General features: G+C 47.8%; 1 protein-coding gene across 3 annotated transcripts in view; it reads right to left on the reverse strand.

Annotated features, from left to right (window-relative positions):
- Positions 1-20,035: 20,035 nt before the first annotated feature.
- The window catches only part of LOC144754887 (hexokinase-1), a 1,510,469-nt gene continuing 1,507,324 nt past the window's right edge, over positions 20,036-23,180 (reverse strand). For all 3 annotated transcript variants that reach the window (XM_078643208.1, XM_078643209.1, XM_078643210.1), the window contains one exon: positions 20,036-21,476. In XM_078643208.1, the coding sequence (XP_078499334.1) occupies positions 21,326-21,476 (151 nt within the window). In that variant the 3' untranslated portion in view covers positions 20,036-21,325. The remainder of the gene's footprint in view (positions 21,477-23,180) is intronic.

The following is a 23,180-nucleotide window of genomic DNA, read 5'->3' on the forward strand; positions in this document are numbered from 1 at the left end:
TCATGATAATTCAATAGTTTGGCTATTAAAGGCCGTGGACGAGCCCCCACCGGCGGTTTTTACATGAGGGCCCTATGCGCCCGCTCGATCACAAAGCATCGAGAGAGGGAGTCAGGGGGGCCAGCTCTCCAGCCACTGCGTCAGAAAGCCCTCCATATTGCCTTTCTCACATCCCTCCGGGAGCCCAACAAAGCGCAGGTTGTTCCGCCTGGCCCGCCCTTCTGCATCTTCAGCACGGAGCGCCAGACCCTTCTGAATACTTTCCAAACTGGCCATTTTATGCTTCAGGGTCGCGACGTCATCCTCCACCCCCGATATGCGCATTTCTGCCTCTGTGATGCGGGTTACGGATTTTCTTAAGTCCTGGCACAGCAATGTAACCTCCGATCCCACTGCACCTATCTTTGCGTCGAGCATGTCTCGGGACTGGGTTATGGCTGCCATCAGCGCCGCGTTGTCTGGTCCGGAGTCCTTCTGGCCGCCCGCTGCCCCTGCACCTCCACCTGGCCCGGTGAACTTCTCGATAGGCCCCTGCTTTGTAATCCCTTCACCACCTCCACCTCGCGTCATGGCCACTAGGTGCAGGGTTCTATCCCGGGGGAGGCCGGTCGCTGCACTCACCAGCTGGGCCTCTAAACTCCCACTAGGGCCATGTGCGTGTGCTTGGGTCACTCCCTGCCGAAGGATGGGCACTCGGGGGGCCCGGGCTCACCGTCTGGAACTGTGCCCCTCTTCTCCTCCCGCCGGCTAATGGCCCAAAGGGCTCCGGTGCCCCACCCAGGCCCCGTGATGCAATCCACACCATGGTACTGCCCCGTTCGCTGGAATGTAGCAGGCCTCCGTCCCCCGCGCCGCGGGCTGAGCCACCGACCTCCTCTAGCCTCTTAGTCCGGCAGTGCCCAGTGTCCCGCTCCCACGGGAGTCCCTCAGGGCCAGCAGGGCCGCAGTGTTTCATAGACCAGGGGTGGGCCCCTTGCCCCCCCCCCCCCCCCCCCCCGGAGTTCACTGTCGGCGGAGATCCCGTGGAGGCCAACCTGCACCTTCGGGCTGCACCGTGGGTCTCGCCGGACCAGGAATTCGCCCCTTACATCGCTGGCCGCGGCGCCGCCTCTGCTCCGGCCACCGCGAAAATCGAGGTCCCTGGCTCCACGCCTCTGCTCAGGCTGCACTCTTCACAGCCACTGTCACCGGTCCCTGATGCTCCAAATCGCTCAGGAATCTACCGGATACTAGCCGCCCGGCTCCGACACCGGATCCACTCCTGAATCGCACAGGAGTAGGGGGGAGACAGGATAAATGTACGGATCAATAGCTGGCGGGACGGAGCTCCGTTAAGCTGCGTCCGCCATGATGGCTCTCTTGGCCACGCCCCCTGGCATATTTATTTTACTTGTAAGTCCCTTGTACAGTGGTATCCCATATACCCAGGGTCTGTAAACGCTACCAGTGGGCCTGCAGCACTGATTGTGCCTCCCACACCAGTAGCTTTTCAAACCTATATCAGGCCTGCCAATGCAGTGCCTGTGTGTGGAGTTTACTGTTACTTTGATTTGGCATTTAAAACCAGCTGCCAAGCCTTAAACTCCCTTTTTATTAAACATAGGTCAACCCTAAGATAAGCTCTAGATAGCCCTAAGGGCAGGGTGCTGTGTAAGTAAAAGGTAGGATATGTACTTTTAAGTTTTACATGTCCCGGTAGTGAACAAACAGCTAAATTAAATTCACACTACTGTGAGGCCTACTCCTCTCATAGCAGTAACTCCTGATTAGGAAGGAGTAGCTATATCATGTTTCATATCTTTGGAATACTAATGAAAAATCCTCTTGAGTGGTAAAGTTGGATTTAACATTAGTATTTTAGAAATGCTGCTTTTAGAAAGTGGACATTTCTCTGCTCTTACTGCTCTGTGTACCTTGCAGCCCGTCTCCAATACATGTCTAGTGTGGGTAACAGCCTTACTTTGTGCGTTCCCTCTAGTCAGCCACAAATACAGTAAGAGTGAGTATGACAGAGAACTCCTCTGCCTTTGTCTGTGTTCTGATAGCTCTTCCTGGGCAGGATGAGGGGGGAGCGAACACACCTGCATAGGCAGTGTCCTGTTTACAACACACTGATAACCCCCTGCTGATTTTTTGGAGCCAGAGCTGGAAAGAAAGGGGGACTTGTGCACTTCAAGGGCCTGCTTTGAAGTCACCCCCCCTTAAAAAGGCACACCTGTATATAAGTACTGGGGCTCAGATCCTACCAAGACAGTACACTACTGGGCCAGTGAAGAACTCTGCCAGGAGTAATAACTGATGTGCTACAAGGATTGCCACTCTGCTTGACTGTTGCTTTTGATGAACTGCTTTTCTTCTTTGCTGCACTGTCCTGCTGCCTGCAGATCACTGCCCTGCTGAGGACAAGGCTGGACCCGTCTCAATTGAGCCCAGAGTGACTCCAAGGGCTTGCTCCCGGTTCTCTAGTCTCAGGGCCATCAAAGATTTTCTTCAACCATGCAACAACCCCTGAACTTTGCCATCTGTGAGTCCTGCCCTGCCAAGTAGTTCCAATCCAGTCCTGGGTCCTTGAGAGGTGGGTTCTGCTGTACAGAACCATCAAAATTTACGCAGTGAGGACTTTGCAGTGACCTGAACCGACGCATTGCCCTTTGATGTCAACGCACGAGCTGATCAACAACATCACTTCGACGGACTACACAGCTCGATGATGATGGACAGCACGGCTTAAAGATTACTAAATGCCTGCATCGTAAAGGGGTTTGTCCAAGAAGCCTTCAGTGTCTATGCAGATCAGAACCGACTCATTGAGTCTCTCGCTCCTTCGAAGGTACTGTTTCAGGGGGGCCTCTGTGAATCCTGTAGCCAGTCAACCCTTTATCGCGGTCAGCCTGAACTTTGGATTTACCCCGGTCCAGCGAGACCTCAAGTAATCCCCAAGTGCTATTTACGTCTAAGCACTACTTTTTAATTTATTCTTGATAAACAAAATCATATCTCGGGTTCTACATATTGGATTTTTGTCATTTTGGTCTTGTTTTACTCATAAAAATATAATCTATTATTCTAACCCTGTGTGGAGTATTTTGTGGTGTTTTCATTGTGTTTGTGTGTAATGCACAAATGATTTACCCATTGCCTCTTTAGTTAAGCCTGACTACTCTGTGCCAAGCTGCCTGAGGGTGAGCACAGGTTATCTTTTAGTATGTATCTAGCTTACCGTGACTAGAGTGGTGGTTCCTGCTTGTACAGAGTACGAACTCTGACAACCAGAAGCCCCAGTTCTAACTATGTAGAATGTTAACACTCCGTAGTATAACAGAGTGTTTTATTTTAATTTCAAGGAGTTTTTTGATCCATTTTACCAGTAAGTTAAATTGCAATTCATGGAAAGATTGATCTGTTGCTCAAATGGTAATGTCACTGATTTCTGCATATTTTTTATTTCCTTTTGAAAATTAGGAGACTGGGACAGTCAGACGTGGACTCAAATGAAGAATTGGAAACCTAGTCAATAGTGGTGGGGTGGTCGAAGAGCTGCATCCATCAGTCAGCGCCTAGAGACTCACTAAGTATATGAGGGTGCTATAAAAACATTAAATCACTGAGTCAATCAAAGTAGCAGGGGCCAGAGTGTCCATTACTGGATCAAAATTGTCTGCTTATAGTGCTAACTGATAGCCCTGAGGTATGTGTTCTCACTCTACTGCCAAACAGCTCTCTCTGCAGTTTGACTCTTCTCAGTTCCCACTGACCAATCACTCTTTTGCTTCAACCCCCTCATAAAATGTCAACTTGTGGCTCTTCCCTCTGTGATATTTGTGATGACCGTGCCTCCTCTCAATTGGTGTGCAGTTAAATTGAACATGTGAATATCTGAAATGTGCACCATTTGTTCAGTTGCAGCCACGGAAGTGATAGTCTCTCATACAGCCCATGGTGTAGGTAATTCTTGCAACTTGTGTTGTCGGGATGGCGGCTGATTATTTCCAACAAAGGTGGCAACCCTAAGTGCAGCTCAGGTTTGCCAATTACTAGGCTGACAAATAAACCATGAGTTGGGGTCTACCTGTGTAGGCTAACTGCTGTTGCTTTTAAAGTTGCAGGTGAAACTGTAAAAATGACCCTTTTTGTTCGGAAATAACCCTACGGTTAAATATGAAATAAGTCACCCCTAAGTAGATCTTGTATTCCACAAGGTTGGGGCAAAGTGCTTTAAAGTTGTGCGTGCAATAATTTTAGGCCTCATTTATGAGGCCCTACCAGCACTATTGCGCCGCCGGAACGTCACTTTTTTGATGTTCTGGGGGCGCAATGTTCCACTGGTATATTTATAAGGCCCACGTAAAGCCAGGTTATGTGGCTTTTCATGACCTTTTAAATATGTGCCCTTTGCAAGCATACAACTGTGTGAAGGGGGCGTTCCATGGGTGTTGCTGGGGACGTTCCCATCAACATCCATGGCTTTTTGACACTGCCCCAGATTTACGAGAAATCTTAAGTCTGAGGCAGCGCCAAAAACTTATGCCTCCCCAAGGGAGGCGTAAGATAAGCACAACGAGGAGAAATATCTTTATTTCTCCTTGTTATTCCTCTTTCTATGATTGTTTTTGTACAGGAAGGTTTCGATTCCTGCACGAATATAATCATCCCCGCAACGCAGTCACCCTGCACCATGGTGCAAAGGTGCCTGCGTTGGTGCATGGCAGCCCATTGTACGCCGGCGCAGGGGAAAAGAACAGGTATGTGGCATATCTAATAGATATGGTGCATTCCTGCCCTTTCCTTTTGCCGTAGGGCAGCCCAGCAGCAAGGCATGCTATGCTGCCCAACATGTCTTGTCATGTATCCCCCAAGGAATAGCCCCCAATACCTTTTTTGGCTGCAAATGCCCATATAAGAAAAAATAAAGTTCGGGATGAAATACTATTTCTCTTAACTCTAGTTTGGTATGAGCTACAGAAATTATTCAGCTACCATTTTTGAATTTTTTTAAAATTCAATTGACTCACAAAGTTGGATTGATTTTTTAAGCAAAAAGTAGCTTTTAAAAAGTTATAATTTCCTTGCTTGAACCATCAGGAGGCTAATTAGCAGAAACCTGGCAGCAGCTGGCCCCTGTCAGTGCTCCCCCTAAATGAGGTGTGAAATCTGTTCAGAGTGTAAAAACAATGACTTAGGCCTTTTGGTAGAAAGACCTGGATGTGAGGTATGTGACTGCTCTCAGCTCAAGAATTGCATCTAGTGATGGTTCAGGAACTTCATTAACTTGACAAGGATCATGGTGAGGCCTGCCTCTTCACAGTTAAGTGTGAATGGAGACCTGGGAAAGAGAAACCTTTTTTACCGAGGCCAACTGTAGCCAGCTTGGCACAATCCCAGTGAGAGGACGAGTTGGTCCCAGAACCATGTGTTGCAAAAGTGGGAAGGGTTGGACCTGGGAATTTGTTTTCCATTGGTTAGAGCAGGTAGGTCCAGGAGTTACCCCAACCCCCTAGCTAGTGAACCCTTTGAAAGTAGCACCATACCGACATCTCATAATACATCTAGACCTGAAAAAGAACAGAAGAAGACTACACCTGCTGTATGCGACCTGTGTGGAGAGACCTGAGGGGCCAGACCTGCTCCAACTTGTATCTGAGAAGCGGACTCCAAGGGTTAGTTGGCTGACCTCCTGAGTGACTACAGGTTCACAACAAGTTACAAGAGGCTTTTATTTCTGGAGTTACCAGGTGACCAGTAGATACTGGATATGGACTAGACCCTACGGGTTGACTCTGCAGGAGTGATTTCTAGCACCCCTGTGTGCTATCTTTGAAGTAATGGGAGTCTTTAAAAGAGAACAAGAGAAGCTGTTCCTGAAAGTCTAAATAGTTGAGACTTATATTTTGGGACTTGAAAGACCTCTAGAGCGTCACTAGGACTTCACTACCAAGGTGTACTACTTCAAGAGGACATCAAATTATATAGCTTCTACAGTTGCCCTGTTGGAGGATTTTGAACTCCAAATAGAGATTGAGGCCCAGATTTACAAATAAATCATGCAGCACAGTTTAGCAAGTAAAGACGGTGTGCTGCATTGCTTGAACAGCAGAGAGCAGAACAGTGCACTATCTACTAAGATGTGGTGTTCTACTCGCTCCCTGTGTTATGCACCAAAGCAGACACCCATGGGCCATATTGCAAAGTTGTCTTTTGTGGTAAGCATAGTTCTTGTGCAGGTAGGGGTCCCTTCCTGTACAAAAACTATGCATTGCCCTGTTTGTACGTGTAGGAAGGTAGATCCCTGACTATGGTTGCCCCCAACTTTTTGCCTGGTGTTTTGCTGGTTTTCTGACTTAGTTGACCTGGGGCCCTGCTATTCAGGACCCCAGGCCTACTGCTCTCTCTGTAAAATGGATTCCATGTACCCTAGGTACATATCTAATTGGATACTGAGTCACCTGATCAGTCCCTGTACAGTGTACCTTAGGTACCCAGGGCATAGGTGTACCCAGGGCCTACCAGGGGCTGCAGCATGTATTATGCCACCCCTGGATGGCCATCCAAATCTGACACAACTGGCTGCACGACAGCTGGGGCAAGGTGGTGTAATCACCCTTTGCTTTAGATATAGTATACCTATATCTAACCCTAAGATGGACACACAGATCTCCTATCAGTCACTCCTATGGCAGGCCTTGACAATCCTGAAGGCAGAGTGCTTGGAATCGTGTGAGATAGTGCTCTGGCATGAGCTGAGCCTGTCTGCGGCTTTCGGGATCCATCCCTTAGCCGTTTCCATGATATTGCATACCATATACTCTTAAGTGCATTATAATCCTCGCGGTTATGTGCCAACTCTGGTATCGTTTTATCAAAACATGTCGAGTAATGTGTCATACGAATTGGAATACTAACCCCTCGCCAATTCTGGCAACGGGGTTAGCATTCCACCTTTCTAGAGGGACACGACATGTGTGTAACCTGTAACCCCGGTTAAAGTCAGACAGAGCCTTAGCTCCACAAAATGGATGCTGCCGCCGAGACACAAGTCTGCCCTCCTGCTGCTGGGAGTCCTCCCAGAGCAGGAGGCAAGGACAAAGGGTTTCCTGCCAGGGGCGGTGCCAGCACCGTCCCAGACAGGATTTTGTGTATCCTAGGTAGGCAGGGCTTTAGAGGAAGGTGACTGCAAGTGGCACCCCGGTGCTCACTGTGCATAGGCCGGCTGGAACCAGTTCCAGGGGCACTCCAGCCCCTGATCTGGGGAAAGCCCGCCAAAGGAGAGGGGTGTAACCACCCCCCTCCTAGTCCCACCCATAGGGCGACTTAGTCGCGTGCCAGCCCCTTTTTGCAGGATAAAGGTAGGAACTGGCCCCCTTCCAAATCAGATCATCTTTGAATCCTGAAACTACTTTCTTCAAGAAGGAACTCAAGACTCTTCTCAAGATTTCTCCCTTGTGACTAAGGAGTAGTCACCCTGCAGCAGCAGGCACCAACCAAGCATCGCGGTTTGTTGCCAGTCTCTCCTTCGGATCAAGACTGCTCCAGCACGACGAGAACCGGCTTCCCTGGCACCTCTGACCTCAACCTGCATCATCAGCCCAGCTGTGATCCGTGGGTGTGACAAGACCTCGAGGGACCGGCCATCTTCAGAACTGCACGACGCTTGTCCAGCACGACTCCCGAGTGACCCTCGACTGAGTGCTTTGGGGTAAGAGAAGCCCCGACCCTGAGCAGCTCCAGCACCGAAGTTCAGCCCCCCTGCATCCACGAGATCTGCGTGGGGCCCTTCTGCTTTTTGCTGCTCACCGCGTTGTCCAGGTCGCTTGCCCGTTGGCTAGTGGCCCCTTCACGACGCTCCACGACGACAAACACTGCTGGTCTGGTTGCTCCAGACTGGCCCTTGCTTCCCTCCATCAGAGAAGCACCCTGGACCCTCCTGGTCCACTCAAGACGCCATTTTAGGTCCACCGTGTGGGCCTTGCCTTTGCCAAGACTTGTTGCCCAATCCTGGGTCCAACGACGTCGACAGCAAGAACCTTTGTGGGACAGCTCGCACCTCCATCCTGGTCGCCGACAACGCCTCCTGGTCCGAGAGACTGCAGAGCCCAGCAGCGCCCACTCACCTGACTGCGGTGACTTCGCCCAGTGCCATCCTGGTGCCCACCTAATCACTGGCTAGTGATTCAGAACTTGGTCCCCTCTGCTTTCAGGTCTTCTTCTTCCCTGATCCAGGCTTGGATCACTCCGAACTTTCTTCACTGGCCGCCTGCCAGCAACTCTTTCTTCAGGCTCCTGGTTCATCAACGAAGAAACCCGACGACACTTGAACCCTATGCAGCCGCAGCCCCTGGGCTAGGTAAACCGAGTACTCCGGTGCTCCAGCGTAGGCCCACTCTCTAAGTGTCTAGATCCACTTTCGTTTTTTACCTACCTAGTCGGGTTCGCCTGAAAACACTAACTTTGCATTTACTAGGATCCATAGACTTTGTTCCGTATTACGCGTGAGAGTTCCCACTCTGCACACGACGTCCCTAGGTCTCCTGCTAGTAATCTAAAGGTTCAGTAGTCCAGTCCTAGCGATCCCAAAGCCTATGAGAGTAGTACTTACCTGCTAGTAATTTCGCATTCCACTTTTGTAGTATATGGTTTTTCGTGCCCCTCGGGCATTTGTGTAAATTGTGCGACTTAAAGTATTTTCTTAAGAGTTTTGTATTGTGCTTAGCTCCCTGACTCATAAAGAGTTCAGGGTAGTCTTGTTATAAATAAATACACTTTATTTTCATAACAACTTGTGTGGTGTCCTTTCACTGGGTGTTCAAGGGGTAATGTGATGGTAAAACAGCTGGCTTAACACGCCCTCTAGAGTCTTAGCCTTAGACTGCTCGTATCCATGCTACTAGGATAGCTGGTCTATAAGGTTGACTTACAACCAAGTTAAACAACTGCAAAGGTGCACCACAAAAAACAATGAGCAAATTCCAATGCTATTAATAAGCATGAAAAAGAACGTTTTGCATTGACAGAATGTTGTTAATCTTCCAATGATCTTTATTTTCAATGTATTCAAAAAAACAATGTACAACCAATCATCAATAAGGGTTGTTTGGACTGATACAAAGTGCTCACTAGAATAGTGAACATTATATATCAGGCCAACTTCTCACAGTACGTGTGCTGTATAATGCAGCACACATGCAAAGAGAGAGGAGAAAACAAGGAGAAATTAAAATATTTCTCCTTGTTACACCTGCCTCAGGGACGCGCAGGATTTTGGCATACATCCATGTTTTTAGAAACTGGGTTTCTAATTGGCAGAGGTAGGCATCCAGTCCAAGCAGGAACCACAATTCTAGTAAGAGTAAGTTACAACACACTCTAAATTATCCTGTGCTCACCCTCTGGTAGCTTGGCACAAAGAGGCAAAGTGTAAAGTATTTGTGCAACAATTCAAACAGTAACACAATGAAAATACCACATTAGATGAATAGAGAATAATTTTATAAATAAAACAAGATCAAAACAACAAAAATCCAATTAGTAGAAGTCGAGATATTAATTTTTTAAAGAATAAACTGTAAAATAGTGTAGGAGAGTAGGGTCTGCTTTCCTATGGCCACCCTACTTTTTGCTTTTGCTTTACTGGTTTTCGACTTAATGTGGCTGTGCGCCTGCTAATCAGACCCACAGCCCAGCTGTTCTCTCTAAATTCATACCATGTACTTTAGGTACATTACCAATTGGAATTGGGTGAGCCCCTGTATAGTGTACCATAGGTACCCAGGGCATAGGTGCATCCAAGGCCTACCAGGGGCTGCAGCATATATTATGCCACCCCTGGCTGGCCATCCAAACGGTCAAAACTGGCTGATCACTCAGCTGGGGCAAGGTCGTGTAATCACCCCTTGCTTAGATATAGTAGTCCTATATCTAACATTATATATAGACACATATATACCTATAAGTCACTCCTATGGCAGGCCTTAACAATCCTGAAGGCAGCGTGCTTGGTTTTATGTGAGATGAGGCTCTAGCATGAGCTGAGCCTGTCTGCAGCTTTCGGAACCATGTCCTTATAGCTGTTCTATGATATAGCCATACCATATACTCTTAAGTGCATTATAATCCTCGTGGTTAAATGCTAACTCTGGTTTGGCTTTATCAAAACATGTCGTGTAAGGTGTAATACGCTTTGGAATACTACCCCCTCGCCAGTTCTAGCGACGCAGGTATCATTCCACCCTGCTAGAGGGAGAAGACACGTTATTCCGGTTAATCCCGGTTAAAGTTAACCAGAGCCTCTGCATCACAAAATGGATGCTGCTGCCACAGACACAAGTCTGACCTCCTGCTGATGGGAGTCCTTCCAGCGAGGGAAGCTTGGACAATAGATTTCCTGCCTTGGGAGGTGCTAGCACCACCCCAGACAGGCCTTAGTGTATTGGGGCAGGGAGAGCTGAATGAAATGAGACACTGCCTGGGGCACACAAGGTGCTCCATGCATAGTCCGGTTCAAACCAGTTGCTGGGGCACTCCAGCCCCAGCACTGGCGCGAAACTGGACAAAGGGAAAGGGGTGTAACCACCCCCATCCCTGGTCCCACTCATAGGAGGGACCTAGCAGGTAATCCAGCCCCTTTGATTGGTATAAAGGTAGGAGAGGAGTCAAGAGACTTTAGATGTATCCTGAACTGAAACTTGAAACGAAACTCTGGACCTTCGACATTCTATTGCAACTAGAAGACTGAAGAATCTCCCTTGTGGTCAAGGAGTAACCACCCTGTGCAAACAGGCACCATCCAGCGATCTGCGGTTTGCTTTGTCGGAGCTACCGCCGGTGCAAGAGCACAGAGCCTGACAAGAACTGGACTTCCAGACTTCCTTGAGGCCGATCCACAGCCACAGAAAAGCTGAGACCCGTGGAGGTGACGAGAGACGTGGGACCGGACATCTTGAAAAACCTGCTCCTTGCTACTTGTGCAGCTTCTGAGGCACCCTCGAAGTTGTGCATTGGGGATTGAGAAGCCCCAGCCCCGAGCACCTTTTGCACCGACGCACAGCCCTCCACACTCACCGAGTGCCGCGTGGGGCCTGCTGGTACTTTTGTGCTCGACACGTCTGTCCGGTCACTTGCCCGTTGGCTAGTGGCCTCTGTGACGACGAACCTTTGAATTTGAACCGCCTGCCTGGTTGCTCCAGGGGGGCCCCTGCTTCCCTGAAAAGGAGAAGCCCCCCAGACCTAGCTGGTCTGCCTCGAAGCGAATATTCGATTCCTGCGTAGGTAGCATTTGCCAAGGCCTGTTGACTCCAATCCGGATTCCGACACCGCCAACAGCGAGATCCTTCGTGGGACAGTCCGTATCCAGCTCCTGGTCGTCGTCGACGCCTCCTGGTCCACGTGGCTGCAGAGTCAAGCTCCACGACATCACCTGATTGCTGCGCGACATCGCCTGGTTCCTTCCTGGTCACTGGCTAGTGACCCAGACTCTGTCCCCTCTGCTTTCAGGTACTCTTCATCCTCGATCCGCCCTTGGATCCAACCGGATACTTCTCTCCAGGTCGCCTGCAGCATCTTTTTACAGGTCTCCATAGGATTCAGCGACGAAACCCGACACAACTTGACACCTATGCACCCGGCTCCTGTGGGTGAGGTAACGTGGGCACTCCGGTGCTCCTGTGGGTATTGACTATCCTGGTGTCCTAGTTTTCAGTGGCTTTCTCCTAGTACATCCGGAAGTGTCCTAAAAACTAGTTTCTAACTCTTACGTTCCCATTGTATCCCTATGATAACTCACGTGTGTATATAGACACTGCACACGCATCCCGTGGGCCTCCTGCTTCCTAACTCTTGTTAGCTCAGTGTAGCCCCAGCGATTCCCTAGGCCTACTCTCTGTTCGTGACGTGGTACTTATACCACTATTTTAGTATATGGTTTGCAACGCCTCTAGGGCTAAACTGTATTTTGTGCAACTTATTGTATGATAATTAAGTAACTTGTTATGTGCTTTGTCCTCTGACCTCATAAAGAGTTCAGAGGGATTGTGTTAGTAATAAATACATATATATTTTATATATAACCTGTGTGGTGTCCTTTCATTTGGTATTCAAGGGGTTACATTTGGTAAAACAGCTTGCTTCACATGATCTCTGAAGTTTTAGCCTAAGACTGCTTTGTCCATGCTACCACTAGGATAGCTGGTCTATAAGGTTGACTTTTTTTTTTATTAACAGATTTTTATTGAATTTTGTTCAAACATCTTACAACCATGCATCAAAAAAAACGGGGCTTCAGCGCCATGGTCCTTGCTAGGACAAACTCTACATTAGCCCGCATCCTCTATACCCTAACGATTCTCCCTCCCCCCTCCCCCTCTACCCCCACTCGTCAGTGTGCCCTCTACCGCCTTTCCCACAAATTGGCATAAACCTTTGTGCAATAGTGCCCAACTCCCTCCAGAGCACTTCCAGTCGCAGCCCTCAGCTGGTTGATGATCAAGAAAGTGTGCAAAATATAGCATGGTACCTTAGCTGTCTTTCGTTTCCTTTCAACAAGGGCACTCAAATCCTCACATGTATCAGGGTGCGCGGGCCTAGCTGGCTGCACGCCCCGCGTGCACCCCCACAGTCCCGGCCCTAATCTCCACTGTCCGACTCGCCGGCGCATCCAACTCGTCTCCCCCACTAGCTTCCATCGTTGATTGAAGGTCCGCCACCAGCGCACCCCACGCCCTGGCAGCATCTAGCGCTTTGTCATTCGAAGTGCGTCTGTCTAGCTGTAATCTAAGAGTCCCTTCACTATTGGCCCATTGTTGAAAACTCCCCCGCCATCTCAGGAAGCTGGGGCCCCCCCTGGACTTCCAGTGCATTGTGAGCTCTCTCTTGGCCACAATCAACCCCAGGTCAAAGAATTTACTTGTAATTTTTTGGCTGATGTGTGCGGGAACCAGAGTAAGAGGCAAGCCCCCATGTTTGTGTCAATTTGACGTCCCGTAACCTCATTTAAGCAAGACATAACATCAGTCCAGTATGGACCGAGCTCTGCGCATGACCAAAACATATAACCAAAGTCAGCACCCTCCGCATTACAGCGAGGACACACTGAGTGTGCTCCTCCAAAGACCTGCTGGATTTTAACCGGCGTCCAATAAGCCCTGTGCAGGGTGAAGTATTGGACTAGTTGAAACCGAACATTGTGCGTGCCCTTCCGGGCCCGTCGCACGAGCTGCGGCCAGGTCGTCTCTGGCATCTGCTGGCCGAGGTCTCCCTCCCAGCGCTCCCGCAACCTATCCAAGGGCAGCGGTCCATCCAATGCCAATCTCCTGTACAAGCAGGTGATAGCCTTGAAGGTGCCAGCAGCCATCGTGACGTATTGGCAGCCCAATGACGTGGGGGGTTCTACCAGACCCAGCTTCCAGCGTTTCTGGATTCCGGACACCAAAGCCGCATGCAGCAAAAAGTCACCCCTCGGCAAATCATCTCGTAGTTCGTGAAACGGCAGCAAGGTACCATCCCTATACAAGTCCCCTATCATGTGGACCCCGCGGTCCTCCCAGGCGGCCAGCACTGACCAATCCCCGCCATGCGGGAGGGCAGTGCACATGCCCAAAGGGATCTCCGGGGCATATGGGGTGGGAAATCCCGCCCGTTTCTGGCTACGTAGCCAGCATTGGCGAAGGGTACGCTCTTCGAGAGTGAGCTGATCCAGCTGGAGCCTCTGCTGGAGCACTATGAAGGACAAGACATGGTGCTGAATAGTTCTGCCCTGCGGGCCGTCTGGGCCTCTAAACTCCCGCGCCACCGCCTGCGTGAGCCATTGCAGCTGTGCCGCCAGATAGTACCATTCAAAATCCGGTACCGCCAGACCTCCTTCTTCCCGCGATCTGAGCAGGGTGTTCAAAGCCACACGTCTCCTGCCTGAGCCTCAGATGAACCCTACCACCATCGACCGCAGCATCCGGAAGAAGGAAAGCGGAATCCACACCGGCAGCAGGCGAAAAAAATAAAGCAGTCGTGGGAGGACCACCATCTTCAACAGCGCTATTCGTCCGGCCACTGACAGCGGAAGGGTACGCCAAAACCTCATACTGCCTCTAATGCCCCTCAGCGCTCTGCCCAAATTCCCCTCATACAGGAGCGAGTGGGTGTGGTAAATGTAGACCCCAATGTACGGTAAGCACTCCGATTCCCAACGCAGCCCCTCTAGCTCCGCGGGCTGGGCGCAACGAAGTGTCAATGGGAATAAACAGGTCTTGGACCAGTTAACACGCAACCCTGACAATTCGCCAAACTCCCGGAGGAGGGCCCTTGCGCCTCGTACCGAAGCCTCCATGTCGGCCAAGTATAGCAAGAGGTCGTCGGCATACAGGGAAATATAGTGCGGATCGCCGCGCAGTGCCACCCCCTCATAATACCGTCCCTGCCGGGCTCGCGCTGGCAGAGGCTCAATCGCCAAGGCGAAGAGGAGCGGGGACAAGGAGCAACCCTGCAAGGTTGACTTTACAAATATCACCATAAGGGTTGTTTGGACTGGGGCAAGGTGCTCACTAGAATAGTGAACATCATATACCAGGCCAACTTCTCACAAATAGCACTTAGAAACAAGCATGTATTTGGGATATCTGGTCACGCTGGACCAGGACAAAGTCAAAAGTTCAGGGCTGACCGCGATGGAGCGCAGGCCGAATACTCAGGAAGGCCCACTGAACAAAAGTACCTCGATCCAGGCTGCGCCGAGGAAGATGCAGGGTGCAGCCGAAACAATGCGTTGGTGTTCCTCCTCACAATGGGAGAGATGTGCTGGTCCTGGTTTGGCACAATAGCAGTGATGTGTCGGCTTCGATGGGGGCAGAGGCTGCAAGGCTGTCGTTGTTGGAGATGCAAAGACATCAAGCTGCTGTGAGTGTCGTGCAGTGCTGTTTACGAAGGTGATGCATAGTTGTTGATCCTCTCAGCAGGTGCAATGCTCCAGTTCTGGTCAAACAGACCCACGCAATGGCACCAATACACCGGTTCAACAGAGAATGCGTAGTGTGAGAAGTTGGCCTGATATATGATGCTCACTAGTTCTAGTGATCACCTTGTATCATGCCAAGCAACCCTTATGGTGCAGGTTGTAAAGTCAACCTTATAGACAAGCTATCCTAGGGGTAGCATGGACTAAGCAGTCTTAGGCTAAACTCTGTAAAGGCATGTGAAGCAAGCTGTTTTACCATACACAATCCCTTGAATACCAAATGAAAGGACACCACACCGATATATATTGAAAATATATATAGATTTATTACTACAAATATCCCTGATACTCTTTATGAGCACAGAAGCAAATGCGTTAAAACAAAACACAGTTTAAATACACAAAAGTTGCACAATATGGATGAGCCCTAGGGGCCACCTAAACCATATACTAAAATAGTGGTATAAGAACCACTATGGGGAAAGTGAAGAGGCCTAGGGCCTGGGGAATCGCTGGAGCTGTTCGGGACTAGCAGTGAAGAAGTCGGGAAAGGCCCGCAGGACTCGGGAGCAGTGCGGAAAGTGCACGCTTTATCAATGCAATGTCAATGGTGCGTAAAAAGTACAAAGTTAGTTACAAAGGAACCTTCCGAGTGACCTAGAAAGCTGAAACTTGAGACACAGACACTAGAGGTGTGTACCAGTGTGGGAACACCGGCGGAGCTGAGTTACCTCACCCACAGGAAGCGGGTGCATAGGGTCGAAGTAGTGTCGGGTTTCGTCACGCAGGTCGATGGTGCTTGCAGCTGAAGATGCTGCAGGCGGCTCGATGTGAAGAGTTCCGGTGGATCCAAGGGTGGATCTGAAGAGGTGAAGACCTGAAAGCAGAGGGGACAATGTTCAAAGTCACTAGCCAGTGACTACCGTGGAACCAGAGTGGAACCAGGCGATGTCGGGTGCAAACAGGCGTCGAGGTGTAGCTTCTCTCTGCAGCCACGTGGACACGAGGGTCGAAGACGTCCAGGAGTCGGTCACGAGCTGTCCCACGCAGGCTTCTCGCTGTTGGCGGTGTCGGCGACTTGATAGAAGCAAACAGGCCTTGGCTAATGCAAGCCACGCAGGAATCAAAAAAGGCTTGTTACTCGGACCAGCAAGGTCAGAGCAGGTACTCCTTTTTACAGGAGCAAGGGCAAGTCTGGAGCAACCAGACCCGCAGTGAAAGTTGTAGGTTTCGTCGCCAAGATGGCCGCTAGCCACGTGGCAAGTGGCCGGGATGGCGCGTCGAGTGGCACGATGCAAAAGGGCCCCACGCAGATCGTGGAGATGCTGGGGGGCTGAGCTTCGGTGCAAGGGCTGCTCGAGGTTGGGGCTTCTCAAACCCCAAAGCACAGCGTCGAGGGAGCCTCTGATGCTGCGCAGTCAGCGTCTCGGGGGTCTTCCAAGATGTCCGGTCCCACGTCTCTCGGTGCCTCCACGGGTCCCTTCTTTGCAGGGACTGTGGATCGGGCGGTGAGAAGTCTGGGAGTCTGGGTCTTGTCAGGCTCTGGGCTCGGGCTCCGGCGGGAGGCGGCGGCAAAGCAGACGTCGAGTTGCTGGTTGGTGCCTGTGTTCACAGGGTGGTCACTCCTTGGCCACAAGGGAGATTCTCTTCCGTCTTCTGAGCAGCAGAATGTCGAAGTCCAGTCTTCTTCTTTATTTTAAGTTGATTCAGGATGATCTGAAGTCTCAGGACACAGCTCCCCCTCTTATTCGAATCTGGGGGGCCGGATCACCTACTAGGTCCCTCCTCTGGGTGGAACCAGGAAGGGGGTGGTTACACCCCCTTTCCTTTGTCCAGTTTCGCGCCAGGACTGGGGCTGGAAAGCCCCAGCACCGGTTTGAACTGGCCTATGCACCCCAGGCATGTCTGTTTCTTTTCAGCCCTGTCCTACCCAATACACAAAATCCTGTCTGGAGTGGTGCTAGCACCTCCCCAGGCAGGAAACCCTTTGTCCAAGCTGCCCTCGCTGGAAGGGCTCCCAGCAGCAGGAGGTCAGGCTTGTGTCTGTGGTGGCAGCATCCATTTTGTGATGCTTAGGCTCTGTTTAACTTTAACCGGGGTTCAGGCTAGGTACATGTCGTGTCCCTCTAGAAGGGTGGAATGCTACCCCCGTCGCCAGAACTGGCGAGGGGGTAGTATTCCAATTCGTATGACACCTTACTCGACATGTTTTGATAAAGCCAAACCTAAGATAGCATTTAACCGCGAGGATTATAATGCACTTAAGAGTATATGGTATGGCAATATCATGAAACAGCTAAAGGACATGGTTCTGAAAGCTGCAGACAGGCTCAGCTCATGCCAGAGCACCATCTCACATATTTCCAAGCACTCTGCCTCCAGGATTGATGAGGCCTTCCATAGGAGTGACTGATAGGAACATATGTGTCCATTTTGGGTTAGGTATAGGCAAACTACACCTAAGTAAGGGGTGGTTACACCGACTTACCCCAGCTGAGTGATCAGCCAGTTGTGTCAAATATGGAGGCCAGGCCAGGGGTGGCACAATACATGCTGCAGCCCCTGGTAGGCCTTGGAAGCACCTATGCCCTGGGTACCTGGGTACACTGTTACAGGGGCCAATAAGGTGAACCAGTTCCAATTTCGTTATAAAACCTAAAGTACATGGGTTACAATTTAGAGAGAGAACAGCAGGCTGTGGGTCTGATTAGCAGGCCCACAGCCACATTAAGTCATAAACCAGTGAAGCAAAAAGCTAAAATTTGGGGTGACCATAGGATAGCAGACCCTACTCTCCTACACGTAGGTTCAGTTGAAGCAAACACTTTGGCCTCACTTTTGAGAATTTAGGACTGCGGTGGCACCACTTGTCAGTACAGACTTACAGATGGCAGAGTCCGGTGCAGTGCCAGAAGAGTTTGAAGTCTTTTATGTATCTGATACTTCAGATCAGGAGGAGGCAAGCCAGCAAAACCTTAGAGTCACTCTGGATTCAAGTGATGCAGGTCCAGTCCCTCACACACAGGAAGGGGAATAGCAGACAGCAGGGAGGCACATCAAGGCAGGAGTCAAGCAAAGCAGCAGTCCAGCAGAGTGTCAGTCCTTTAGCAGCACAGCAGTCCTTCTTCCTGGCAGTTTTCACATGTCCAGAAGGGTACAGAAGCCATGGTGTCAGAGGTCCAGTACTTCTACCCAGTTGTGTCTATGAAGTGGGGATGATGTCAAAGAAGGCTTTAGAGTGCACAGAGGATCTCCCTTCCTGCCCAGGCTCCAGACCCACTACAGGTGGGTAAGCAGCCCTTTGTGGGTGGACAGGACACAGCCTATTCAGGTAAAAGTGTGAAGCTGTGACCAGCTCCTCCCTCCCATCTCCCAGTATGGCCCATCAAATCACACCTAAGTGCCTTTGTGTTTGACTGTATAGAGGGAATACACAAGTCCAGCTGTCACCCAACCCAGACTGAACAGAAACAGGCAGCAGGCACAAAATGGCTACAGTAAGAAAATGCCAAGCGTCTTTTAAACGTGACATTTTCAGAACTGCAGTTTAAAATCTGACTTAACCTTAAGTTGTGATTTTAAATTGTGTGACACAAAACTTTAAAAGTCTATTGCTTCACAGTTGGGAATCACACTTAAAATTTGTAATAAGGTAATTTCAATGTAATACTATGGGAGAGATAGGACTTGCAGTAGTGAAAAAGGAATTTGGGAGTTTTCCACTGCCAGGGCATGTAAACGTAAATGTACATATCCTGCCTTTTAAATGCATTGCACCCTTCCCTGTGAGTTATACAGGGCCCACTTTAGTGGTGACATATGTATACCAAATTGAAGGTTTAGGCCTGGCAAGACGTTAGTCTTGTCAGGTCGAAGAGGCAGTGTAAACTGCACATATAAGCTCTGCAATGGCAGGCCTGAGCCATGGTTAGGGGGCTACTTAAGTGGGTGGCACAATAAGAGCTTTAGGCCCAGTAGTAGCATTTAATTTACAGGCCCTGGGCACATGCAGTGCAATTTGCTAGGATCTTATAAGTAAATATGCCAATTGAGGGCGAGCTAAACCATGTTTAGGGGAAAGAGCACAAGCACTTTAGCACTGGTTAGCAGTGACAACGTGCGCAGAATCCTAAAGCCAGAAAAAATTAGGTCAGAAAAATGGAAGGAGAGTGGCAAACAAGATGGGGAAAGCACCCTAAGGCTATCAGGTCTTACACCATTTTTGGTAGAGAGGGATTTGTGTCAAAACCCCTGGGTGCTTGCATGGGAACGCCAGTGCATAATTAGTAGAGCCTCCTATATGATGCAGCATAATGTGTTCTTTCTTGCCACACAATTGAGCCAACAATTATGTATGATATGGTCCAGCCTTGCCACACACTTTCAGTGGCACTGTAAGTCCTACTTGGTGTAGCAGTGCAACATGATATTAGTTGCAGAGATGTTTTGAGGTATGGGCAAAGTAGGCAATTGCCCAGGGACCCCACCTTCCAAGGGCCCCCCTAGGGAAAGTTAACATTATCTATATTTGATTCATTTTGTCCATTTTCCAATCGAACCTCTCTCAGTCTATACCTACCTCTGCCTCTCACTATGTTCTTCTACACAATGTCATCTTATGGGTTTTTAGGGTCCTGGGCAAGCGAAATTTCAAATGTTTTTGAGTGAACCTGTTAAAATTTAACATGTAATTTTGAATTGTTTGACTTCATGCATGCTTGAATTAGCAGGAAATTAGTAATAACATTCAGATTTGTTCTGCTCAGGGCCCCCAAAAATATGTCTTTTCCAGGGCCCACGAAAATCTTAAAATGACACGGATTAGTTGAGGAAAATTATAAGACAGAGTTCCCATGTAACTTCCATAGATATAGAAAGAGTGGCCACTGTCTAAAAAAAAAGTGAATTAACAGAAATGTGAAAGCTGCTTTCCTATCAATATTGCATTTATCTTTTTTTAAAAGTACTGATTTCTGTGGCATTTATTACATGCAACATTCTGTGAAATGTAAACAAAGAAGAATGTTGAAGGTGAAATATGTCATTCAATGACAAAAAGAATGTTCTAAATAATTATGAAGAAACACAAAACAAGATATAACCAGTTAGAGGAAATTTAATATTTTCACAAATTTCACTTATGACACTAGTACGCTTCTAACTATGTCCAAAAAGCAGTTTCCATCAACACAAAATCAGTATTGGGTGCATTCTAAAGGCTGAATGGTAAAGCTGACATTTATAACACACATAATGTGTTATCACATAATGTCTAATCACATTCGAAAATATTGCATAATGACATCTAACCTATTGTAGTTCAATATCCAAAATCCTATGGCCGAGACAAATCGTGCACGTAGTTTCAACACAACTCCATTCAAATATGAGAAAGAATGCAAGACTTATCAGGATTTTGGCGGGAGAAGGAGGATCTTAAATTACTGCAAACTATGTATGAACAGTATTAACGTACAACTCAAGCTAGAGTAGGGTCAGTGCACAAATAGGAACTGTGACAAAATCAAACTGTCTGTTTCTATTTTTTATGAACGAGTACTAACAAAGAAGTGATTTGATGAGAAGAGGAATTGTTTTTTAAAAAAAGAAGCAGTCTAAGCACATAACACAAGTCGGAACAGTAATTGCTTAACGCAATGGGATCTGCAGTTTATGTATTAACTCAGAGAAATTTCAAGTTATATGCTTGCACCTTGGGTAGTGAAAAATGCATAAAAATAGAAGCTCAGAACAACAATTCATGATATGAACACAGATGTTACAGCAAAACACTTTGACTGGATTGGTTCTTTATCAAACTTGCACTAGTTCTCTTTATTAATATTTTATGTTTAAACACTAAAATGCCTCTACTTAAAATAAATATCACATAAAAATAAGAGAGGCAGCAAATATCACCATTTTTTCATTGCATTATTTGTCACTCTCGTAAATAATGTATTCTGATAATTAAATATTATAAACATAGTTGAGTGGCCTACAAACGGAGCGTGTTTTAACCACTGGTGCACCCTCGATTGAACACGTGTAAGTTGCTAAACTTTTGGATGTGCAAATATCTGCCTAAGTCTTCTGAGTTATGATTTGCAGGAAACTGCCAGAATTGCATTGCACGGTATCTGCATTAGACTGTTGTCTACCGTGGACAAGCGTGGGAGGAAGAGGAGAGCAGTTAACTGGAAAATCAACCAGAAGGTACATGGGTATGGTAAATGCCAGTAATATAATTCTTCATCTTTAGTACTCAAATTCTGTACGCTGTTAGTTATCAATTTTGAATTCAACAGCATATTTTCAATTGAACCACCTTAGCACAGTATGTTATTACTCAATGAGAAAATGTTGAGAAATGGAACAACAAATAGTTCTTCAGATGGTGTTCTGCTCGGCTTCGCGAAGTCTACACCCAACAGCTGTGATGAGGGCTGCTCCTTTCCCACTGCCATCTTCTGAGAGAAGGAATGTCACGTTGCATTTTGGAGCAAGTGCTTTCACAGTCTCGTGCATTATTCCTGAAAAACTAAACAAATGATTAAATATGTATTTAGGCAACACACTAGAGCTATCTCTGTATCTCTTAAGTAATGACAAGAACTTATAAACTTGTTTTCACTGATAAAAGTATTTGGGCCATACACTACAATACGAAACAGTGACATCAATGTTTCTTTTTAGGAGTGTATACCTACATTTTACAAAGAGACAAGTGAGGGGTGGGCGTGGATGTACTGAGTCTTCCTACTATTTTAAGAGGAAGCACTCCGTTCTCCATACCCAAGGTGAAAAAAGATTAAGACGTGTCAACCTGAGCCCCAGCACTGAAGCTGTTTGCATTTACAACACTTCATTCATGTAACTTGGCCTCAGAAGTTGTATTAAACCCCACTGTCCACTTGTAGCATCCCCTTTATTTATAAGATCAGCTCAGTATGTGTGGGGGGATGTTTGAATCACTTATCCGAGAGGTAGCAGCAAACTTCACATCATTAACCCTTTGATAGCCTAGCGTTAAAATTACTAATCAGTAATTCATTACTTTGAGTCCATACTTCTTTATTGTGGTCATTACATCCCACAGGATTTTTGTACATGATTTTAGTGGAAGGTGGGGAACAGAATTTATCATGACTTGGTATTTACAGGAAGAAGCAAAGTATAGTTGGAGATTCTATCTTCATAAGGGTGGAAATGTTTTTGCTGTTTATGGTTTAACTCTTTTTATTGAATGTAAGAGAAGAAAAACAATGCATACTAACAAAACAATCCCCTGACCAGCAAGGAAATTGCTATGCAAATGTGTATTAGAGCTAGTAGACACAACAACAAAAACCTAGACCAGTGCTTCCCAAACTTTTTAGAACCGCAACCTAATTGTTAGGACTACAAACTTTCGCGGACCGCCTAGCTTTAATGGGCATGAGCGATATTTTTAATGTAGTAACGCCAATTGTTTGTAGATGTCACAGCCATGACCACGCCCTTTAATATCGAAATGTGGCCAAAATATTGGTCTGCTCAGAAAAGTAGTAGATGGTGAATTGCAAGGGAATCAGGAGCTGGAACACTTTTCAGAGTGGTGTGTCGGCCTACGGCATCCATTCCCTAAAATCACAAGGCTTCTGAAAAATGTTTGTGTTAATACCAGGGATTATAGCAAATTTGAAAATCCCCATCTGCACCAAGGTATGGTGTAAGACCTCATATCTATTTTTATGTTGGCATAGTGGAGAATTTTTTACTCTCTCTCTCTAAATATATATATTCCAGCACGTCTAAACGTAAAGAATGCACACTCAGTACACGGTCAGCAGTACGTGCAGTTTAATCTACAATCTCACTATGTGTTTCGACTGGTGAACATTGATCAAGACGGTTAGCTAGTCGAAACGCACAGTGGGATTGTGGATTAAACTGCTCGCAATGCTGACTGTGTCCTGAGTGTGCGTTATTTAAGTTTGGATGTGTTAGAATAGTTTTTACCAGTGGCTCCGACGATGCACGCATAACCTCTCTCGGGCCTGTGATACCGGACGAGACATCCTCATTGTGAAAAAAAAAATATATATATATAGATATGTGTATATATATATAATAATTACCTACTGGATATATAGTTAGGATTGTTTTCCATAGGGAAATCGCAACATTCTATTGGGAATAACTTTGGCGCCGGTTGAGGAATCTTCCTGAAATTTTCCTTAACTTTGCCTCACGGCGCTCCGGT

This window comes from Lissotriton helveticus, chromosome 5_1, assembly GCF_964261635.1.
Source record: "Lissotriton helveticus chromosome 5_1, aLisHel1.1, whole genome shotgun sequence".
Lineage (NCBI taxonomy): Eukaryota > Metazoa > Chordata > Amphibia > Caudata > Salamandridae > Lissotriton > Lissotriton helveticus.